The 18,725-nt window shown below is 37.4% G+C and overlaps 1 protein-coding gene across 16 annotated transcripts in view; it reads left to right on the top strand.

Annotated features, from left to right (window-relative positions):
- The window catches only part of TCF4 (transcription factor 4), a 315,108-nt gene extending 300,817 nt beyond the window's left edge, over nt 1-14,291 (top strand). For 13 of the 16 annotated variants that reach the window (XM_073343585.1, XM_073343588.1, XM_073343590.1 and 10 more), the window contains 5 exons: nt 3,014-3,149; nt 4,486-4,648; nt 7,527-7,756; nt 9,157-9,297; nt 9,828-14,291. In XM_073343585.1, the coding sequence (XP_073199686.1) occupies nt 3,014-3,149; nt 4,486-4,648; nt 7,527-7,756; nt 9,157-9,293 (666 nt within the window). In that variant the 3' untranslated portion in view covers nt 9,294-9,297; nt 9,828-14,291. The remainder of the gene's footprint in view (nt 1-3,013; nt 3,150-4,485; nt 4,649-7,526; nt 7,757-9,156; nt 9,298-9,827) is intronic. The other 3 variants (XM_073343582.1, XM_073343597.1, XM_073343596.1) reach the window with 1 other exon arrangement.
- Nucleotides 14,292-18,725: the final 4,434 nt, after the last annotated feature.

Here is an 18,725-nt window from a genome sequence, read left to right as displayed (position 1 = left end):
AAAGCAGTGATGTTAAGCATAAGTTGATGTAGTTCATGGTTCTTTTTAACTGTTTTTGAGGAGATGACTAGGGTTTATAGAACTCAGGGAAGGAAGCATGTTTTGAGGGGGGATTTGAAGAAAATGAGGCATTGTAGGCAAGGGAGAAGTCCAAGACATAAGAGAAGGTAGAGGAGTGTGAAAGTGACACAAAATGGGCAGTTATATACGTTGTTTGGTTACATTGAAATAACTGACTGTGGGAACAGAGAGAGATAAAATGAAAAATGATTAATCCCCAAGTTATCCTAAAGGATGCGTCCAAAATAGACTGAAGAACCTTCATAGTATATCTCTTGGCCCCTCCAGGAGTGCCAGGTACAGTACAGTGTCCTGGCATTGAACAGTCTTAAAGGAGCTACAGATTTTCATAAATGAAATATCCAAAAAGATAGAACATGCAGATGGTCACATAATTATATTTTATAACCATGAACAGAGCGGAATAGAGTCAATGTTCTTGGGTCAAACTCAGCCCTGCCAAAACTCTATGGCAGTTCATGAACCTAGCCAGGGAAGATATAAGTTGTTTATGTTTTGAAGGCCCCAATGTCTGAAGCTTTACAATGCCCAGATGGACCTTTCTGACTGCTATTCATATCACAGACAGTGAGATAGCCATTCCTGGGCAAAGTTGAGTACATTGGTGTAGTGGATCAACAGATGATAAAACCAGGTCTTTCCCTAATGTATGGCTTATGGCCAGTTCACTGCAACAAGTGTTTGTTAATTTCAACAGACTTGCTAGATTTGTGGGCGGTAAAAGAGGAAATATAAATAGACAAACTTGCCCATTTATTTGTGAGAAATGTGATGATATTACTTCCAAAATTTCTTTTGAAGCTAAAGAAGAGGAGAAGACTGCGGCTTTTCTTAGTAGTTTTTATTAGAACTGGTTAAAAAAAAGTCATTTTCACTAAAATAGTTGTCAACAATTTCATCCCTTTCTCTCTAAATTCAAGATTTCAATAAAATCTTCCGACTTGTAAATTTTGGATTTTTTTCAGCGATGTCTCCTTGTTTTATAATAAAACCATAGACTATACATTAGGGAACTCAGTCAAAATGAACACTCAGAATCATGTGTCCTGGATTTAGCCATCCTAGTTACAGTCTTAATGTCAACTACAATTTGGCCGAAAGGAGGTAGACATTTGGAATGGGATGACATGTCTGCCAAAGTATATCAACACCTTCAAGTAGCTCAAAAGAAGTCTGGTGGTTGTTTTCTAAGTGAAAGTGTCATCATTTAGAGTGAAACCAAATGGATTCCTACACTTGTCCCCCCCAGATTTACCACAGGAAAACCTCTACAGTTTACAAACCTAAACTCTATCCATCTCCAGAAAAAGTACCATATTTTCCTTTCACAAATAAGAAGTTGCTCTTAAGGGCCCTTTTTTTATCAGGGTGCTCCTGAATTTCTCTCCTGAATCTTTGAGATTCTTGAAACCTCTTGTATCTTATGTGCAACACTATTCCTGTGGTGGTGGCATTTTAGATCTCTAGACTCATAAGTTACACCACCTTCTTTTTTCTTGTAACCAAATATATGAGTAAATGTACTAATTTTCCAAAGTCTCCTCTTGAGATATCATGTTTTAAAAATTAAAGTGTTTCAAAAAGGGGAGTGTTTTTATCTCTGTTATATTACACTGGCTTTTTGGTTATCTGAATTTAGTCTGAAAAAAAAGTTTTCCTTGAGTCCCCTTTGGAAATGTTCTCTTTTATGTTTCTTACTGTGGTCTTGCCTTGCTGGTAACAATCAGACTATATTATCTTGTAAGTCTGATTAGAAACACTCCTAAGTCTTTTTAATACTCCAGGAGTACTGGACCATGGATAATACTTTTTGAGAATGAAGAGTCACTTAGAGTTCTCTGCAAAATCTGTGGACACACATTTCATCCAATGGTAGGATCAGCACCTGAAAACGTCCAGAATGAGCATTGTTACGTGTAGAAATGTTGGTTTATACCATTCAAGGTGTTATTTGGCTTTAAGGAATGTCGTAACGCAAGAAATGTAAGAGATTGCTCCCTGCAATTCCAGTGGTGTACTATCGAGGCTCTTTGAAATCAGAGTGCCTATCCACTCACAGCTTCTGAGAATTCTGCTCTCGAAGTAAATAACTGTCCTTCCTTACCATCCATTGTATTTAATTATATGACAATTTTAGCTTATGACTAAAGTGCATCAATGAGCAGTGTACATGGACAAAAATGGATGTATTTTCATTGTGCCTGCACTGTCAGCTAAGATGATGGCATTACTGGTGTGTTTAATAAAACCTTTATTGGTATATTACCCGGAGTCGTGGTGTTGGCAGGAATGGTGCCCCTTTGGATTTGGAACTCTATGGTTAATGAAATACAGTGAACATTAATTTGGAATGGGCTTCTAGCTTTGGAAAGCCAGGTAATGTTTCATTATATCTGTGCCGAATAGGGGCTGTGTCAGATACTGCTATAGCTTCCGCTGTCAGAGCCTTAGCTGGCATTATGGGGGAAAAAATGGCAGGCTTGAGAATCTTATCCCCTGAAATGAAAGTTGAATGCCAAATTTAAATTCCTGCAGGATTTCCGATAGCAATGGGGGAATTGAGAAGCCCACAATTAAGCATATGGGCATTAAGATAATTGTCAGATCTGTTGGCGGACATGATAGAAGACAGATGGGTACGAATCAGTGCGCTCCACTGCAGCACCCTGGGAGACAATTTGACGTTTTACCTGCCTGAGCTACTCTGCCATATTTGTCACTAAATGTGTTGCACAGCATCTTCGTGAGTGTTAAGTGGTTTGCATATTATGTAGATATACAGTACATCGGCGCCCTCTAGTGAAAAAGCTACAGGGAACATTATTTTTAAATGTCTGCCTTTCCCTTTAGTCTCTCTTCACTGTCTCAGGAACTTGTTACATCCGTATTCACCTTCATATCACCTTAAACTCAGTGACTCTTCTCTTTACAGGTTGGAGCTCATCGTGAAGATGGTGTCGGTCTGCGTGGCAGCCATTCGCTTGTGCCAAATCAGGTTCCAGTTCCACAACTGCCAGTTCAGTCTGCTACTTCCCCTGATTTAAATCCACCCCAAGATCCATACAGGGGTAAGTACACCCAAATATTGTCAGGACTCTTCCAGGTAGCAGTCTTAAATGCTTGTATATTTATATAAAAATTTTTCTTTAGAAACTTTAATTATACATGCTACAGTGATTGGAATTGAGTCAACTTGGATTCATAGTAGTGATCACTCAAATACACAATGAGACTATAGTGCAACTTGAGTGGGAGGAGAGAGTCAGAAGTAACATGATATAGAGTTCTGATTAATCCAGACGTCCTATCTGGTACGCTCTAGTAATCACAATTACAAGCATCCAAGCAATTTAGCCCAGGACAGCAAGTTCTAGTACTAATATAAGTCAAGCAGTAGAAAAATGTAGAAAATGTTTTAGGATGCAAAATCAAAAAGAGTAAACTTAAGACCCTGCGGTTCCATTGCACACAGAATTTCCATTGACTTCAGTTAGATGCCAGGTAAAATACCAAAGTGATTTTAATTGTATTACAGTATTTGCTGTGCTTTGTGAATCCTGTAAGATTTATATGTATAGATGCAGTATTGTTTCAAAATACATGTGAAACTAACCGAACCTAGAGTACATCTAGGGTCTATCTTTATTCCTAGAGGCTGCTATTTTTACAATTAAAATATGGAAGAAACAACTTAAAATTTCTTTTATGATGGCTTACAAGCTCTTACTCATTCTTCATGGCTAAGGTATTTTGATTATTTTATGGGAATGGCATATTAAGAATTTTTTAAAGAAGAAGAAACATTGTCTAGTGTTTAAACAAAGAACTGGGAGTTAGGAATTCTAGGTCTTATTACACAGCCAATCCACTGGCTTAATGCGTGAGACTGGTGAAGATCACAAACTCTCTGTGTGTCAGTTTCCCTTCTGTAAAATAGGAATGATAAAGCTAATGAATCTGTAAAGTACCTTCAGATCCTTGAATGGAAGGTGCTATAGAGGAGCAGTCTTTTATTACTATTTCCTGTTAAATCATTGCTCAAGGAAAAAAGCTTAGTGTAATAGCTCATAGGCACTTGGGTTCTTAATCAGAACATGAGGTGTGTGATTTCCATGATTATGATTTTAATTGCAATTTAGTTGATGTTTGGTAGACAGTGAAATTATCATCTATTCCAGAAAGATTGCAAAGTGGAATTGAGCCTTAAAGCCAGTGCTGAAAAATGGTTTCAGGAGCTGCATTCTTGAAACTCCCTTCTACACCAGTCAGTCCAAATGAGTGGCTGTAAGAACAGACGGGAACACAGATCCAACAATAGGTGGCATTAATAAGGAACGTACATGCAAATGCATTCAAACCTTTGCTTAAACATTGGTAACAGAAAATCACTGTGTTTTCCCATAGGTATGCCAACTGGACTGCAAGGGCAGAGTGTATCTTCAGGCAGCTCTGAAATCAAATCTGATGACGAGGGAGATGAAAACCTCCAGGACACAAAGTCTTCTGAGGACAAGAAACTAGACGATGACAAGAAGGATATCAAATCAATTACTAGGTCAAGATCTAGGTAACAGTATATAATAGTGTCGCTTCATTTAATTCCTTTACTGGATTTTGATGAAGTGAACAGAACAGGAAGAAACTCATGAGTTTTTTCCTGGCAGGTAAAACCACAGCCTAAGAGGAAACTGAAGGCTTGTTCCGGTAGTACTAACAGTATCATTTCAGATACTTGTACTCCAGGACTTCCTAAAATTCCTTTCAAATCATGAAATTGGACACTAAGCAAATTATCCCCAATATAACATGTTTGATGTTTAAGATTAAAATATGCTTAGCAGATTGCTTTTCATCCAGACCTCTGCTTAAAAATTGGAATAAAATATTTATTTTCACTTTTTAATGTATGGTTCTCAGAACAAATCACATTTGCATGACAGTTTACCAGTGTCCAACATATTGTACTGATGTCTCTTACATTTTTAAATAAATCCATTAGGCCAGATCCTGTTTTAATGTAAATCAACATAGCTTCGTAGGACTAACTGGAGCTATGCCTGTTTACGCCAGCCCTTTATCTAGCTTTTAGGAGAAGCTCGGTCTTCATATCACATCCTGCTCCCAAGAATGGCTTGGTATCTTTATATAGACAAACATTTCTCCCCTGCAGGCATCAATGGCCATGAAATGCATGATTGGATTGCCACTGGGGCTAAATATTTTCTGCATGCTATATAAAATACTACAAAGTATTAGTGAAGACATATCCTTGGATTTTATCATCTTGGACCTTATGTCCTTGGTGAATGTTACTCACATTCATAGAAGCCCTAAGCACTAACCACCAGGATAAAGGAGAAGTTTCCTACTACAATAATATCTAGTGGCCTGTCAAGGCTGAGTTCTATGTTGGGACCTGGTGTATGGAATCAAGCATTTGATTTTCACCTTATGGTCCTATATCAAAGCTAAGAATACCAATAAAATTGAAATTCAAATCCTCTCCTGGTTTGGTTTGGTTTTTTTTTTAAAAAAGATAAATCCGGGTTTGAGACTGTCACTTCCCCTTCAAAACAACAGTGTCTTGGATACTCTCTGAAAATGGGAAGCCTGTGAATAAGATCAATCATCTTTATTCCAGAAACACTAGTTCGGTAGCACAGAGCAAGCATATATATTAAAAAAAAACAAACCCTTAGAATTCAGGACTTCATTATTCTCAGACAGGAACTCATTGATTTTTAAAAATATTAATTACATACACATCTATTCTGATCAGAGTAAAAAGTATGACACTTGAGGTTTTCTCATAATAAATGATGTGTTGGAAAAATCATATTTAGACGAGGTGCTTTCATGGTCCTGTATGATATGGCAAGAGGAAAGCACCTTTATGCTGCTGCAGGGTGATGATCTCAGTTCTTGTTAATTTAACAAATAGGCTATCACTTATGCATATTAATGTGTGCTTTGAGGTTTTTGTAAACTGTTATTTTTGTTTTTAAGAACCTTACAACTTTAAAAGGTTACTCCTGCTATTTAGTTATACTTCTAAATACATGTGTTAGGGCTGTTAAACTTACCAATATATTTGCATAACCAATTTAAAATATGTATTAGCCACTGAGTCACTGGAAAATATGTGTTCAGTTTAAAATTATTGTCATTATGTTTAGGATAGAAACCTGTTTTATTGCCCAAAATGATGCAGAAATTAAACTTAAGACTCTATCCAGTTGTAAATTACACAGAAATTTCATGGGCCTTCCTGACTATGTTGCTTCTACATCCTGTTTGCCACTTGATAGTGCTTGTATGCTTCCTAATCCAACTTTACGTGGCTTTCCAAGTCTGTGTTAACACAGGTAGCATCAGACTTTGCCAATCCAAGTACAGTATGCCACCCCCCCCCCCCCCCCCAGCCATCTAAATGACAGGGGCTGGTCCTTCCAGAATCGCCCAACAGACAGCTAAAGTGAAAAACGTCTGTGGTGTCCCCCTTCTGGCTGAGGTTTGTTATTTCTGAGCTGCCCAGGCCTGAGAGTCCCAGTTTATACCACGTTATCAGATAGCAGCAGATAAAGTAGCCCACCCATCAATTATAGAAGAGTAAGGGGCCTCTATCTGACCCATGAACCCACTCACAATGGCATTGATAGGGAATGGGATAGGTAGCCATTGGCACCATGCCCAGAATTGTAGGGTAAAAAAGGCATAATCTGCATGCACGTCACTAATCACAGTCACATGATCCTGCTCTGCTCCTACCTTTTAGTTTTGCAAGACAGTAATCTAGCACATTACATTAACTCCTCAGCTCCTTGGTAAGGACATTCTATTACTTTCCTTTTAGTCCTGCACAAAAGGTCTCTCTTCCCTTATGTTCAATGACCCCAAGGGCTATGTATAATTTCAGCTGCATAGACCCGTAACGATTTCTATATTCCTTGTTTAAGAATACCAAATATAAAAAAATGACTGGAACTTGATTTGGTTTAAGACTCGTGTGTTCACTGTGAGTTCAAAGTGCAATGTGAAATGTAAAGGAGTTGTAGTTAAAATATCAATTACATAGGTTCCCAGGATTTGTCATGCATGCAAATATAACAATACTGGCTGTGGTGCTGCTTTGTAAAATATGTTACTGAAAAGTATTGTTTTCTCTTGTTGTTACTAGCAGAGGCCGTTGTATTCTGTTTTGTGTAGTTGGTAAAGGCTTCAGTACAAACCCAGGAGCTCTACTCAGAGCAAACTGTTTAGAGAGATTTAAATATGATTATCAGCAAATAATATATTGTACATGGAGCGGAGGCTTACTGGCAAGTTAGAATTAGCCAGAAAATTGCTGCCTAGGTAGCAGTGATTTAGGATGAAATCTGTTTAAAAAGTCTGCATTACTTTTTTCCCACACCATTAGAAAATACCCTGTTCCTTTTGTCTCTCAGCAATAATGACGATGAAGACCTTACACCAGAGCAGAAGGCAGAGCGAGAGAAGGAAAGGAGAATGGCCAACAATGCTCGTGAGCGCCTACGCGTGCGTGACATTAATGAGGCTTTCAAGGAGTTGGGCCGGATGGTACAACTCCATCTGAAGAGTGACAAGCCCCAAACCAAACTCCTGATTCTACACCAGGCTGTGGCTGTCATCCTCAGCTTAGAACAGCAAGTCAGAGGTCAGTTTGCCAGTGCTCTTTTGCAACAGGTTATATATCCAGCAGCATTTAGCTCCGTTAGTTCTCAAGAATCATTGTAAGCTGTTGTAGGTACTGATGAAAACAGACTTTTATGCGCAAATGCATGTATAATAGCGCAAGAATAATTCTTTAGTTTTGTCGTTATCTCCAGTTCTTAGAAAAACTCTCCTTTTGCTTTCCATTAGATTTAGAACCCTTGGTTTTGGAATACATAAAGTGTAATGTCAATAGCCTGCTTTTCATCCATCTCCTTTTTTGGCTGATCAGAGTCGCAAGGCTGTGTGAGAGTACATGAAATGAAACAATAGTAAATTAACCCATTGGCACTGTCTGTGCCAAAGCTGTTGCAGCTAAACACTAATACATTCACAGCAGGAAAACCTGATTCCCAGAACCAGGAGGCAAAAATAATTGAGAAATTACCAATTTTTTTTAAACTTGAAAAATATTTCCTAAACAAAATGTACAGTATTACACCCTAATGTGCCATGTGGAAAAATCTGATTTAAAAATACTTCCTGTTACCTAAAAGAAGACAAGGCAGTCAACCTGTAAATTACCAACCGCCAGAAAATGTTACCACATCTTCTTCAATTCCTCTAGCTCTTCAGTCATGTTAAAACAAACTCTTTTGAGGTTAGCCAGGCCTGTCTAACATACAGTACCAGTCTGTAATAGTTGGTGATACAGAGATTATTCTAAAAATGCACTCAAGCCTACAACACTGACATCTGGCATCCAATCCAGGTGTTGTACCTCTAAGTTCCTGGGTTTCAAGGTTTCAGTTCAGCATATTATGGAGACACGTCCTATCTGCATGATTCAGGTCAAGTCAGAGCTCACTAACTCAGTGTTTGGGAGTGCAGGGATCTGGGGTTCCAATTCAACATTGTGGTTCTAGACTTATTGTCCATTTTTGAAATTATCTTTTGGAAGTCTGACCTTAATGAGAAAATGAGGAAGACAGTTTAGTCTTTGACATACATCCCTGATATTCCCAATATTCAAATTTGGAGTTACTTAAAAAGATCCAAGATGTTTCTAAGTAGTATTAAGCTTGGCTAACCCCTTGGCCATTGCATAAACATGAAGGTATTTGCAAAGCTTACATACTGAGCTGCAAGCAGACCATGCCTCTATCAAAACTGCCATCCTTTAAATTTCTATACCTTGAAAGGAATATTCTAATGACAAAGACTTCATGTTATAAAGAAAATTGGATGTTCACTTGTAAAACACGCTCTAAAGCTTTTAAAGTATACTGGAAATCTATAAGAAGTAACTGATAAATTAATTGTGTCAGATGCAAATTCAGTGAACAAATCATTTTGGTATAAAACTTAACATTTTTGAAATGGCCTTTTGCTTCAATTCAACAGAAAGGAATCTGAACCCTAAAGCAGCATGTCTGAAAAGAAGGGAAGAAGAGAAAGTGTCTTCAGATCCCCCTCCACTTTCCTTGGCAGGACCCCATCCTGGAATGGGAGATGCATCCAATCATATGGGACAGATGTAAAAAGGCAAGTTCATTTTCAGCAGTGACCAAAGCACAATGAATACACAAATAATTCTGCAAAAGACATCTAATACAGAATCATTCTGTAAACTCTGGACCAGATTGGGAGTTTCAAAAACATAGATAAATTCATGGAGGATAGGTACATCAATGTCTGTTAGCCAGGATGGGCAGAGATGGTGTCCCTAGCCTCTTCCAGAAGCTGGGAATGGGCGACAGGGCATGGATATCATGATGATCACCTGTTCTGTTCATTCCCTCTGGGGCACCTGGCATTGGCCACTGTTGAAAGAAAGGATACTGGGCTAGATGGACCTTTGGTCTGACCCAATATAGCCATTCTTACGTTCTTATCGTTGCATATGTGCAACTAGGAATAAAATTAGGCCCCTCCTTATAAAATGTACTTAAATTTAATCGTCTTGCACCTGCACTTAGATTTCCAAGAAAATGTTCAAATCATTTATTCAAAGAAGATAAAGTTGTGTCTATTCAACAATAGTTGACTGATTTATTTTTTCACTTCTTTCACAGGTCCAAGTTGCCACATTTCTTCATTTAAACAAGAGACCACTTCCTTAACAGCTGTATTATCTTAATCCCACATAAACACTTCTCCTTAACCCCTTTTTTGTAATATAAGACAAGTCTGAGTAGTTAAGAATCACAGACGCAAGAGATTTCAGCATTCCCGATTATTAAACAAAAGCAAAAAGTGCAACTTGAGGGACGACTCTCTTTAACATATCATTCAGAATGTTTAAAGCAGTATGTTACGAGCTGTAAATGCACAGCCTAGAGACTGAATGGCAATCTTCTCCACACTGTGGGACAATGCATTTGTGCCTAAACTTCTTTTGGAAAAAAAAAATATAATTAATTTGTAAGTCTGAAAAAAAATATTTAATTTAAAATTGTAAACTTGCAATAATGAAAAAGTGTACTTCTGAAGAAAAAAATGAACGTTTTTGTTGGTGTGCTAGACAGCTAGTGTTTATACTTACTGGATATTAAAAGGGAAGCTTTGCTGCCCAGATATTTACAAAACCAGCAAACGTCCTAATGAAAACTGAAGTGATGACATTAGCCATTCCTTAGGGTAGGAGGAACAGATGGATCTTATAGACCTATGACAAATATATATATATAAATATATATATAAATATATATTAAAAATTTAGTGAATATGGTAAGCTTTTGTTCATTTGTTTCAGACTTTTTTGCTCCTGTAAAAAAATAGTACTGATTAACTTTTTTAAAAAGAAGATTTTACTGTAAATAAGGATTTTTTGGTCTTATTTCTGTCCCACTCCCCTGTTTTTGTTATTGTAACCTGTAGTGCCAACTCTGTCTCTGGAGGGGTAGTGCAGGCTGAAATGCTGACCCTGACGTTGCTTCTCATTCATAAGTAGGTAGAGAGTTGTTTCTCCAGTCTTTTAGGAACACAGGACTTTAAAGTCGCATCATGTGTAGATATTACAGGCTGCATTACTGAGACGTGGCAAAATGAGTTTGTCTGAATCGTAATGTTGCTCTTGTTGACCCTATTTTGGGATTTTCAGAGGTACAAGGTTAGAATGCTACAATGTTACCACTGTGCCTTCCAATGTTTATATCATCAGAAACATTACATAATCAAAGTGGCTGTGATTTAACAAACCAGTTGAAGTGTTACCTATGTGTGTAGCCTAAATAGTGTGCAGTGAGGCGTTTCTGAATACACGGTCAGATTTTTTGGGGGGGAAAACCATCAATTGGGAAAATTGCAAGCAGTGTGACAGATTTGATTGACTTTCTTTTTTCATTCTTTTCTTGTTTTCAAGTGGATTACTTAAACGTAGACCACTTGCTGCCTCCTCCTTCATTTGCAAAATGCCAATATTCAGTCATCATGCAACATTATAACAAGCCTTATGAGTCCTAAAGCATTAAGTTGCACTTTCTTGAGGAGGGGGTGGGTGGGTAGTACAGTATTTCTCTGGCCAGTATGAATGAAGTTTTTACTTAACATATTTAATAGTAACATAGATCAAACTATGGCACAGCAACTCAACAGACAACTAGCTTTGAAGTCTGGGCACAACTGAACCAACTTCCATAGTGAATCTTATAATGATTGACTTTGGTGTACAGTACAATTAACAGATAGTGCTCCTAGTTAAGTATTTGTCAGCATCCTTTTGTCTCTAATTCTAGTTTCTATTTTTACAGCCACACAAACCTGGCATGTATTTTAAATAAAATCTCCCTGTTCAAGTAGATTTTCCACCTATCAGCACTGAGTAAATGCCATAAATCCATCAAAATGGTCTAAATGTTCCATCTGTTCTCCTGTTTTGCCAGTTATATAGTAATGAAAAATACATTTGTAAATTTTATGCAACAAATGGCAAACGTATCATTATTTTGAAATTGTGTATGTAAAAGTTATATTTTTACATGTAGACTCTTGTTATTATGTGTTTTAATACATTGTATCAGTTTTTTGTTTAAAAACAATCTGTGTGGTTGAAAAAAGTCTCATTTAAATGAAATAGTGAGATACAAGAATCTGAATTTTATGTTTGTTTCTGAAAACGTAAAGAACAAATATGATAGTTAACATGTGATCACCTTCTACATACCCATAAACATTTTGATTAGCTGTGTGCGTGTTGAAATCTGTAAATATGTTCGGTAGTGGGAAAATTTTAAATGCTTTCATTTGTCGATAAGTTTCTCAAATGTGGAGGTGGATTACATCATTAGGTATACACAATAGAGCAGCAGGCACAAGGGTTAATTCAGAATTACAAATGAATATTATTTTAAAAATGCTGGTCTTTTAACAGGCCTAGTTTATATGAAAATGGGTGTGATAAAGATTAATCTCACTCATTGTCAATGATAACTTTGCTTTTGAGTGCTGGTATCCTTAAGGTTTCTCTCTATCAGTATCATATGCATTGATACTGTCTATGATATGAAGAGTGAAACAACAATGAACAAACCATATTTTTTGCAGGAAAGTTATAACCCAACAGATCATATTCGCTTTTATTTATACGTGTACACATCAGGTTTAGGGAATGAAAATAGCCCTTTGACTATTGGAGAATTTTAAGAGCTTTGCTTCTGATAACTATTATCAGAAAATGCATTATAAAACCAAATTAATGTTTACTCTTAAAAAATCTGAACAAAAATAAATGTTTGCCTTTATTGACAGTTTTAACAAAAATTGGAGTAGGGTTTTCTGTGTATTTTTTGTCTTTACATTTGTCTCTCACTCCAGTTGAGTAGAAGTTTCAGTTTTTACCCACCAGCTTTGGTGAACTGTATCACTCGGTAAGGGGATTTTATAGCAGACTTCCCTTTTAGGAATAAAATAGCCTTTGAAAGGTAAACCTTCATCCACACTAGGTTTAACTGTGTGGATGCCTTCATACCACTCAGATTCTAGATAGTCTGAGATTAAAAAAAAAATGAACAAGCAAATGCATAGTGTTTGATTTTTTTTCTTTTCATTATTTCCCATCCCAAGGGAGGAATTAGTGTCCCACGCTGGATTTGTCACAGGTATTTAGCTGATGATACTAAGATTGTAGAAGGCTGTGTATTATATGGTAATAAACCTGGCTTAGAAACTCTTTAAGAAACTGACTAAAATAGCAGCTTTTTAATAAATTATCCACCTCCACATTCAAGTAATTTATGGCTATGCTGAATAGGGAATCTGTTCATCTAGAACTTTTTACCATTTGTCTTCTGTGTAGCTGCAAGGAACACTAACGTTTATACAACTGTCAGTCCTACCAGTGATGCAACTTGTACTGATTCAGTCTTCCGATTTTTTGGGGGGATGGTGGGTGGGAGAGGATGGGGAGTCAGGGATAGGAAAGTTTCATCTTTGTATCCACCAGGCAGAATCTGATCTGTGTCAAGAAGTGAACTATACAGTATATTGCCAGGAATGAAGAGATTTCGGCGGAAACAAGCACAAAAAATAAAAATTGGACCACTGGTTGACTGGGGGAGAAAAAGGTGGAATATGATTAATTCCAACACATGGGGCACCATGGCCTTTTGGGGCCTATCTTTTTGTTTTGTTTATGTTTTGTTTGTTTTTTAAGGACATGTTCTTTATCATGGGACTTGAAGTTGATTCATATTTGTGCAGTGCTGGTTTGACCATACTCATTTCAAGTATTATAGACTTATGTAATGGTGAAAATATATGAACTGTGGCCTTTTTCATTCTTGTTACTTGTGATGCAATTAAGTGAACATAAGAAAAAAAAAACAGCAGAGATTTACCATGTATCAGTGCCTGGCTTTTTGTTATAAAGCTTCGTTTGTCTAGTGCTCTTTTTGCTATAAAATAGACTGTAGTACACCCTAGTAGGAAAAAAAACCCTAAATTTAAAAATAAAAAATATATTTGGCTTATTTTTCACAGGAGCAATCCTTTTATACCATGAATATTATGGGAAAAAATTGTCAGATTCTGAATATTTCTTCTTTGTAGATTTTTGGAATCATTCTGAGTAAAAGTTTGTTACTTTATTTTACTATTTAAAAGATGTTATTTTACCATGTGTTACTGAGATGAAACGGTATGGTAGCTTTTTTTTTTTTTAGTTGTAGGTCGCAACAGGGGAAATTTTGCGACTGTTCACATAGCTACAACAGTAAAAACAAAACAACAAAAAAAATGGGAAAAAATGAAAAAAAGGGAAAAAGATTTTTAAAAAAAGATAAACAGTTACACCTTGTTTTCAATGTGTGGCTGAGTGCCTCGATTTTTTCATGTTTTTGGTGTATTTCTGATTTGTAGAAGTGTCCAAACAGGTTGTGTGCTGGAGTTCCTTCAAGAACATAAAAAAACAAAACAAAAAAACAAAAAAAAAAATACACAGCTTGGTGTAGGCCATTACCTGTTTCTCATCTGTAGTTATTCGATGCCGTCATGTACATGACCGTTCTGTAGCAATAAATGTGCCATTTTTATAAACTGTTTCTGACACTTTTGTTTCATTTCATTTTGCATTATCCATACCCATAGGTGCTGCAGGAAGTGGTATTGGTGATCACGAGATGGCATTATTCCCTCTGAGTAAACCAATGGCGTTATGCTGCCATTGTGTTGTTGGAGGTATTATGTTTCAGATGAGACGTAAAACTGCGGTCTGGGCCACCTGATTATTAAAGCTCCCATAGAATTTTGTTTTGGTAAAAGTAAAAGGTGTTCACTTTCACGCAGGTGTCTTTGCCAAATTCCATCTTGGATCATTTCAATTTGCTTACTTAGAGCTCCCTGTAATTTTAATATTATTTATATTATAGTATTTTAATAGAAAACAGCGTTCTTTCTTTGTGACCTAAACTGTTGTGTTGTGACGCTACACTGTAAACTAATTTCCGTATTTCAACCCATAGATGGCTGCACTTCACTGTAATTTTAAATCTGTTGGTAATATTTGTAAAGCACTTCCAGGTCCTCTTGGATGAAAGTGCTATATAAATGTAAGATCATTTTCACTCTCATTATCATATAGCTCTGATTCTATTCTGTAAGTAAAACATCTGTATTTCACCTTTAAACTATTTCAGCCATTGAAAGAATATTAAGCATGTTACACCAAGGAAGAAGTGTCATAAAAATTGTACTGGGACACATGGAAACCAAAACCAAAGCAAAATTCCTAAAGCAGTAACCCATTGGAAAAATACATTGAATCTGTAAAATCTGAAGCTATGCATTTGAGGAAATATTAACTGTATTAGTACTGTGATATGCTGCAGATTGCCATGTCCAGTCAGTTTTCACCTTACAAGATCAGTATTTCAGCTGTTTGGCAGAACTTTCTCTGCTACATTTTTGCATTTAGAGCTGAGTTAAGATCTGAGATGAATGATCATTAGAAGTTGAATATTGTAAACCACAATCACTATTTCATTGTATTAACATTTTTACAAAAATAACTTCTGGTTGGCCCTGTTGGATCTTATCAATCCAGATGTGTACCACGGTTTTCCAATTTGTACATACTACTTACATCACATATTATAAAAGGAAAAGTTGTACAGATTAAAATGATTGTTGCATAAAGCACTGTAAGTGATATTTTTGTAGAATGGATATTGACCATCTTTTGGAGCAGCTAGAGGTTCTGGTTGTACACAACATATGTATAACATGCGAGATATACATGAATTCCATTGCAGTTTGGCATGTAGGATTTATTTATCCTATGCAGTCGGTAAATTTGGGATCTTTTTCAACTATCATTCTCTGTATTATTGCTAGTGTGATGTAACAATTGCAATATTTTCACCCCAAGGAAAATGTTACAAAAGCATTTCATTAATGGCCCTCTATAACAAAATGTGGGGACTTTGGTTTGAGCGTTCGTATTTTAAAATGTCATGGAAATTCCAAAGAATTTGGATAATAGCACCTTTAATCTTACATACGTTTTGGAGTGACATGTTGTTATTGTGTGTTTAAAAAACAACATAATAGAACCACAACTATTTAGTCTTTTTTAATTTCACAACACTAAACAAGCCATAGTGCTCAGGTATTTGTCATTAATTTCAGTATATCCATTGTAATAGGTTTTCATAATTGTGTTAATTAAATTTGCACACTAGCCCTTTAAGTAGAAAGCTTTCTCCTTGACAGACCTTAAAATGATTAGAAGTACCTTCTAGAGGTCAGTATGGACCTTATAACTCAATCAGGTCTTTTGAGTTCAGAGATAGAGGGAAGGAGAGAGCAGAACCACCACTGCACTACTGCACATACCTCTTCGAAATATACGGCCTGATTTGCAAAGGTGCTGCTCCCAACTGGCTTTCTGTTAAACTTGTGAGTGCTCAGCACTTCTGAGGATCAGGAGTAGCCTCACTCTTTCTCTTTATTGTTCAGGTGATCTGAAGAAGAGCTCTGTGTAACTCGAAAATTGGACTCTTTCACCAACAGAAGTTGGTCCAGTAAAAGCTATTACCACAAACACCGGGTCACGCTAAAGATAAATGTGTTCCATGTGAGGATGCTGTTGTGCGTGAGAAGGTGATTCTGGGAAAGCTAAATCAGGAAGATGGACTCTGCATTGCATTTCTGAATGTGTCAAGGGTGGTGGACAATCTTATTTCATCTAGTGATGAGTTTCAGGCTTGGTCTGTCTCTGGTAAATACAAATCTTCTCTGGATGGGCAATAATTTCATTTGCCATGGGGAGTGTGAGATCGTCATTGCAGAAAGAGGTGATCTCATAGATAACTAGGGGTTATGCAATGCAGATATTTCAAAATTAGTAGTTACCTTGAACTGGACTCTGTTCAGTGAGGAGGCTGTATGGTGAATGGCAAGTGGGGGGTCACATATTCTCTGTAACCTGTATTGGTGAACAGACAATCTACTGCTTTCTGGGAAAGATGTACCTTGGGGGCATTGGGCTTCACTCCTAGGTATAAGGAATCACAGGAGATCACTTTTATTCACTAGCAACACCTGGTTCCAATGTAACACTTTTATCCATAGAAATCAAACTGCACTACCCAGAGATAAATATCTTCATCCTCATGTTATATGTGGAAACAGAAACACAGAGTGTGAAGTGACTTACCAAAGTGACTTACCAAACCCAGGTCTACTGATTCCCAGCCAGGTGCTAGCCTCACTAGGCCACACTGCCTCCCACTCTTTAGATGCCTTAGTACATTTTTAGGAGCTTTACTAGGTTTTCTAAAGCATCCAGATTTACACATTTTGGCAATCGGCAGTTACCAAAACCCTTTTTTATAAAGAGGGCTCTCGGTAGTAGACCTTTTATAGTATGCCTTGTTGTGACTTTTTTTTATGAAAACTAGAGACTGAAAGTTCCTTTTAAACAGAAGGAAAGAGTTAAAGGGATGAAGAGTATTTTTGGATCCCCTTTCTATGTATTAACATTGTATGAAATAAGAAATCCCCAGCATTCTATCGGATGACAATTCTAGGGAGGTTGGCATGATATCATCATGGCTTAAAAGATTGAAGAAGCACGTATATTATGCAGTAATTCTGTAGGTAGCCAATAGATACATGCAGTAACTCAAGTATCTTTAAGACTGTAAATTTGTAAAGAGAGAATGAGCAGTGTAAAGGAAATGTAATGTTCCTTCAAGGGCTGAAAATCAGACGAGAAAGCTAATGCTACTTCGATGAAGTAGACCAGTGGTTCTCAAACAGTTTTTTTCACGGACCACTTGAAAATTGCTGAGGGTCTCGGTGGACCACTTAATGATCTTTCCAAATGTATGTACCGTTAGCTAACTACTGTAAAGCGCTTTGGATAAAAGCGCTATATAAAAAAAACCCTTCATAATTAACTTTTTTTGTTCTACAAATAAAAGCACACAACTCCTATTTTAATATCAGTAGTCTTACCTTTCTGATGCGATGCATGTGCCCTCTCTCCCGCGCCACAGCAGCCCCCGAGCTGAGGCTGGGAAGGAGGGCTGTCTCTCCCCGGCAGCCACAGTCCTGGAGCTGGGGAAAGTCGCCACTTTGTCTGGCCGCCGCAGCCCTGCACATCCCAAACTCCCCCCACCTCCTCTTCTCACCCTACTTCCCCCTCCCCATAAATAATAATAAATAATCCTTATCCTTAATAATCCATAATAAACCCCCATTCCCCGCAAGGCCACCATCTCACGTTACATGTGCGTCTTCTCCAGGGTCCAGGCACCTAATTAGTAGAGCCATGCCTATGTGGCTCCGCTAATTAGGTGGGTGGCCCTTCATTCTCACATGTGTGGATGCCCAGGCACGCACCTTAGGGGGAACTATCCACGGACCACCTGAGTGGAGCTCGCGGACCACTGGTGGTCCGCAAACCACAGTTTGAGAACCTCTGAATTAAACCATATGGAAGAGACCTTCACATGCAGCAGGTGGCCATTAGGTGACCCAAGATGACCCCACAGTCAATCCTCAACTGAGCTCTTCTTTGGGAACTTCTTTCAATGACCTTTCCAGAAACTAGAGTGATGAACCCCACACACACCAAAAAAAAAAAAAAGGGGGGGGGGGGAAGGGGGCATAAAAATAACCCAAGTTTGCTATATAATTTTTCTTTATTGTGATAATAATTGGGGACCAAGAACCTTTTCTGATAGCAATACAGAGTTAGTTACTGCAGGCCTGAGTCTCTCTTGCTCCACACCTTTGCATCTTTGCAAAGTTGGTGTAAAATGCAACCATTCTGATTTGGTAGCATTTTACATCCATTTTGCATTAATGAGATGACTACACCAGGCATGAGGCAATAGAAAATTGGCCCTTAGATATACTGCCAGTGCAATTGGAAAGTTGTGGCTTTAATGAAGAGCCAAAATATGTTTACATAGATGAGAAAAACTATAAACTTTTAGACTATGGCTTGTGTGCACAGATACACCCAG

The sequence above is a fragment of the Lepidochelys kempii genome, chromosome 5 (genome assembly GCF_965140265.1).
Source record: "Lepidochelys kempii isolate rLepKem1 chromosome 5, rLepKem1.hap2, whole genome shotgun sequence".
NCBI classification, from domain to species: domain Eukaryota; kingdom Metazoa; phylum Chordata; order Testudines; family Cheloniidae; genus Lepidochelys; species Lepidochelys kempii.
The sequence above is the reverse complement of the archived record's forward strand: the minus strand, read 5'-3'. Positions and strand labels throughout refer to the sequence as shown.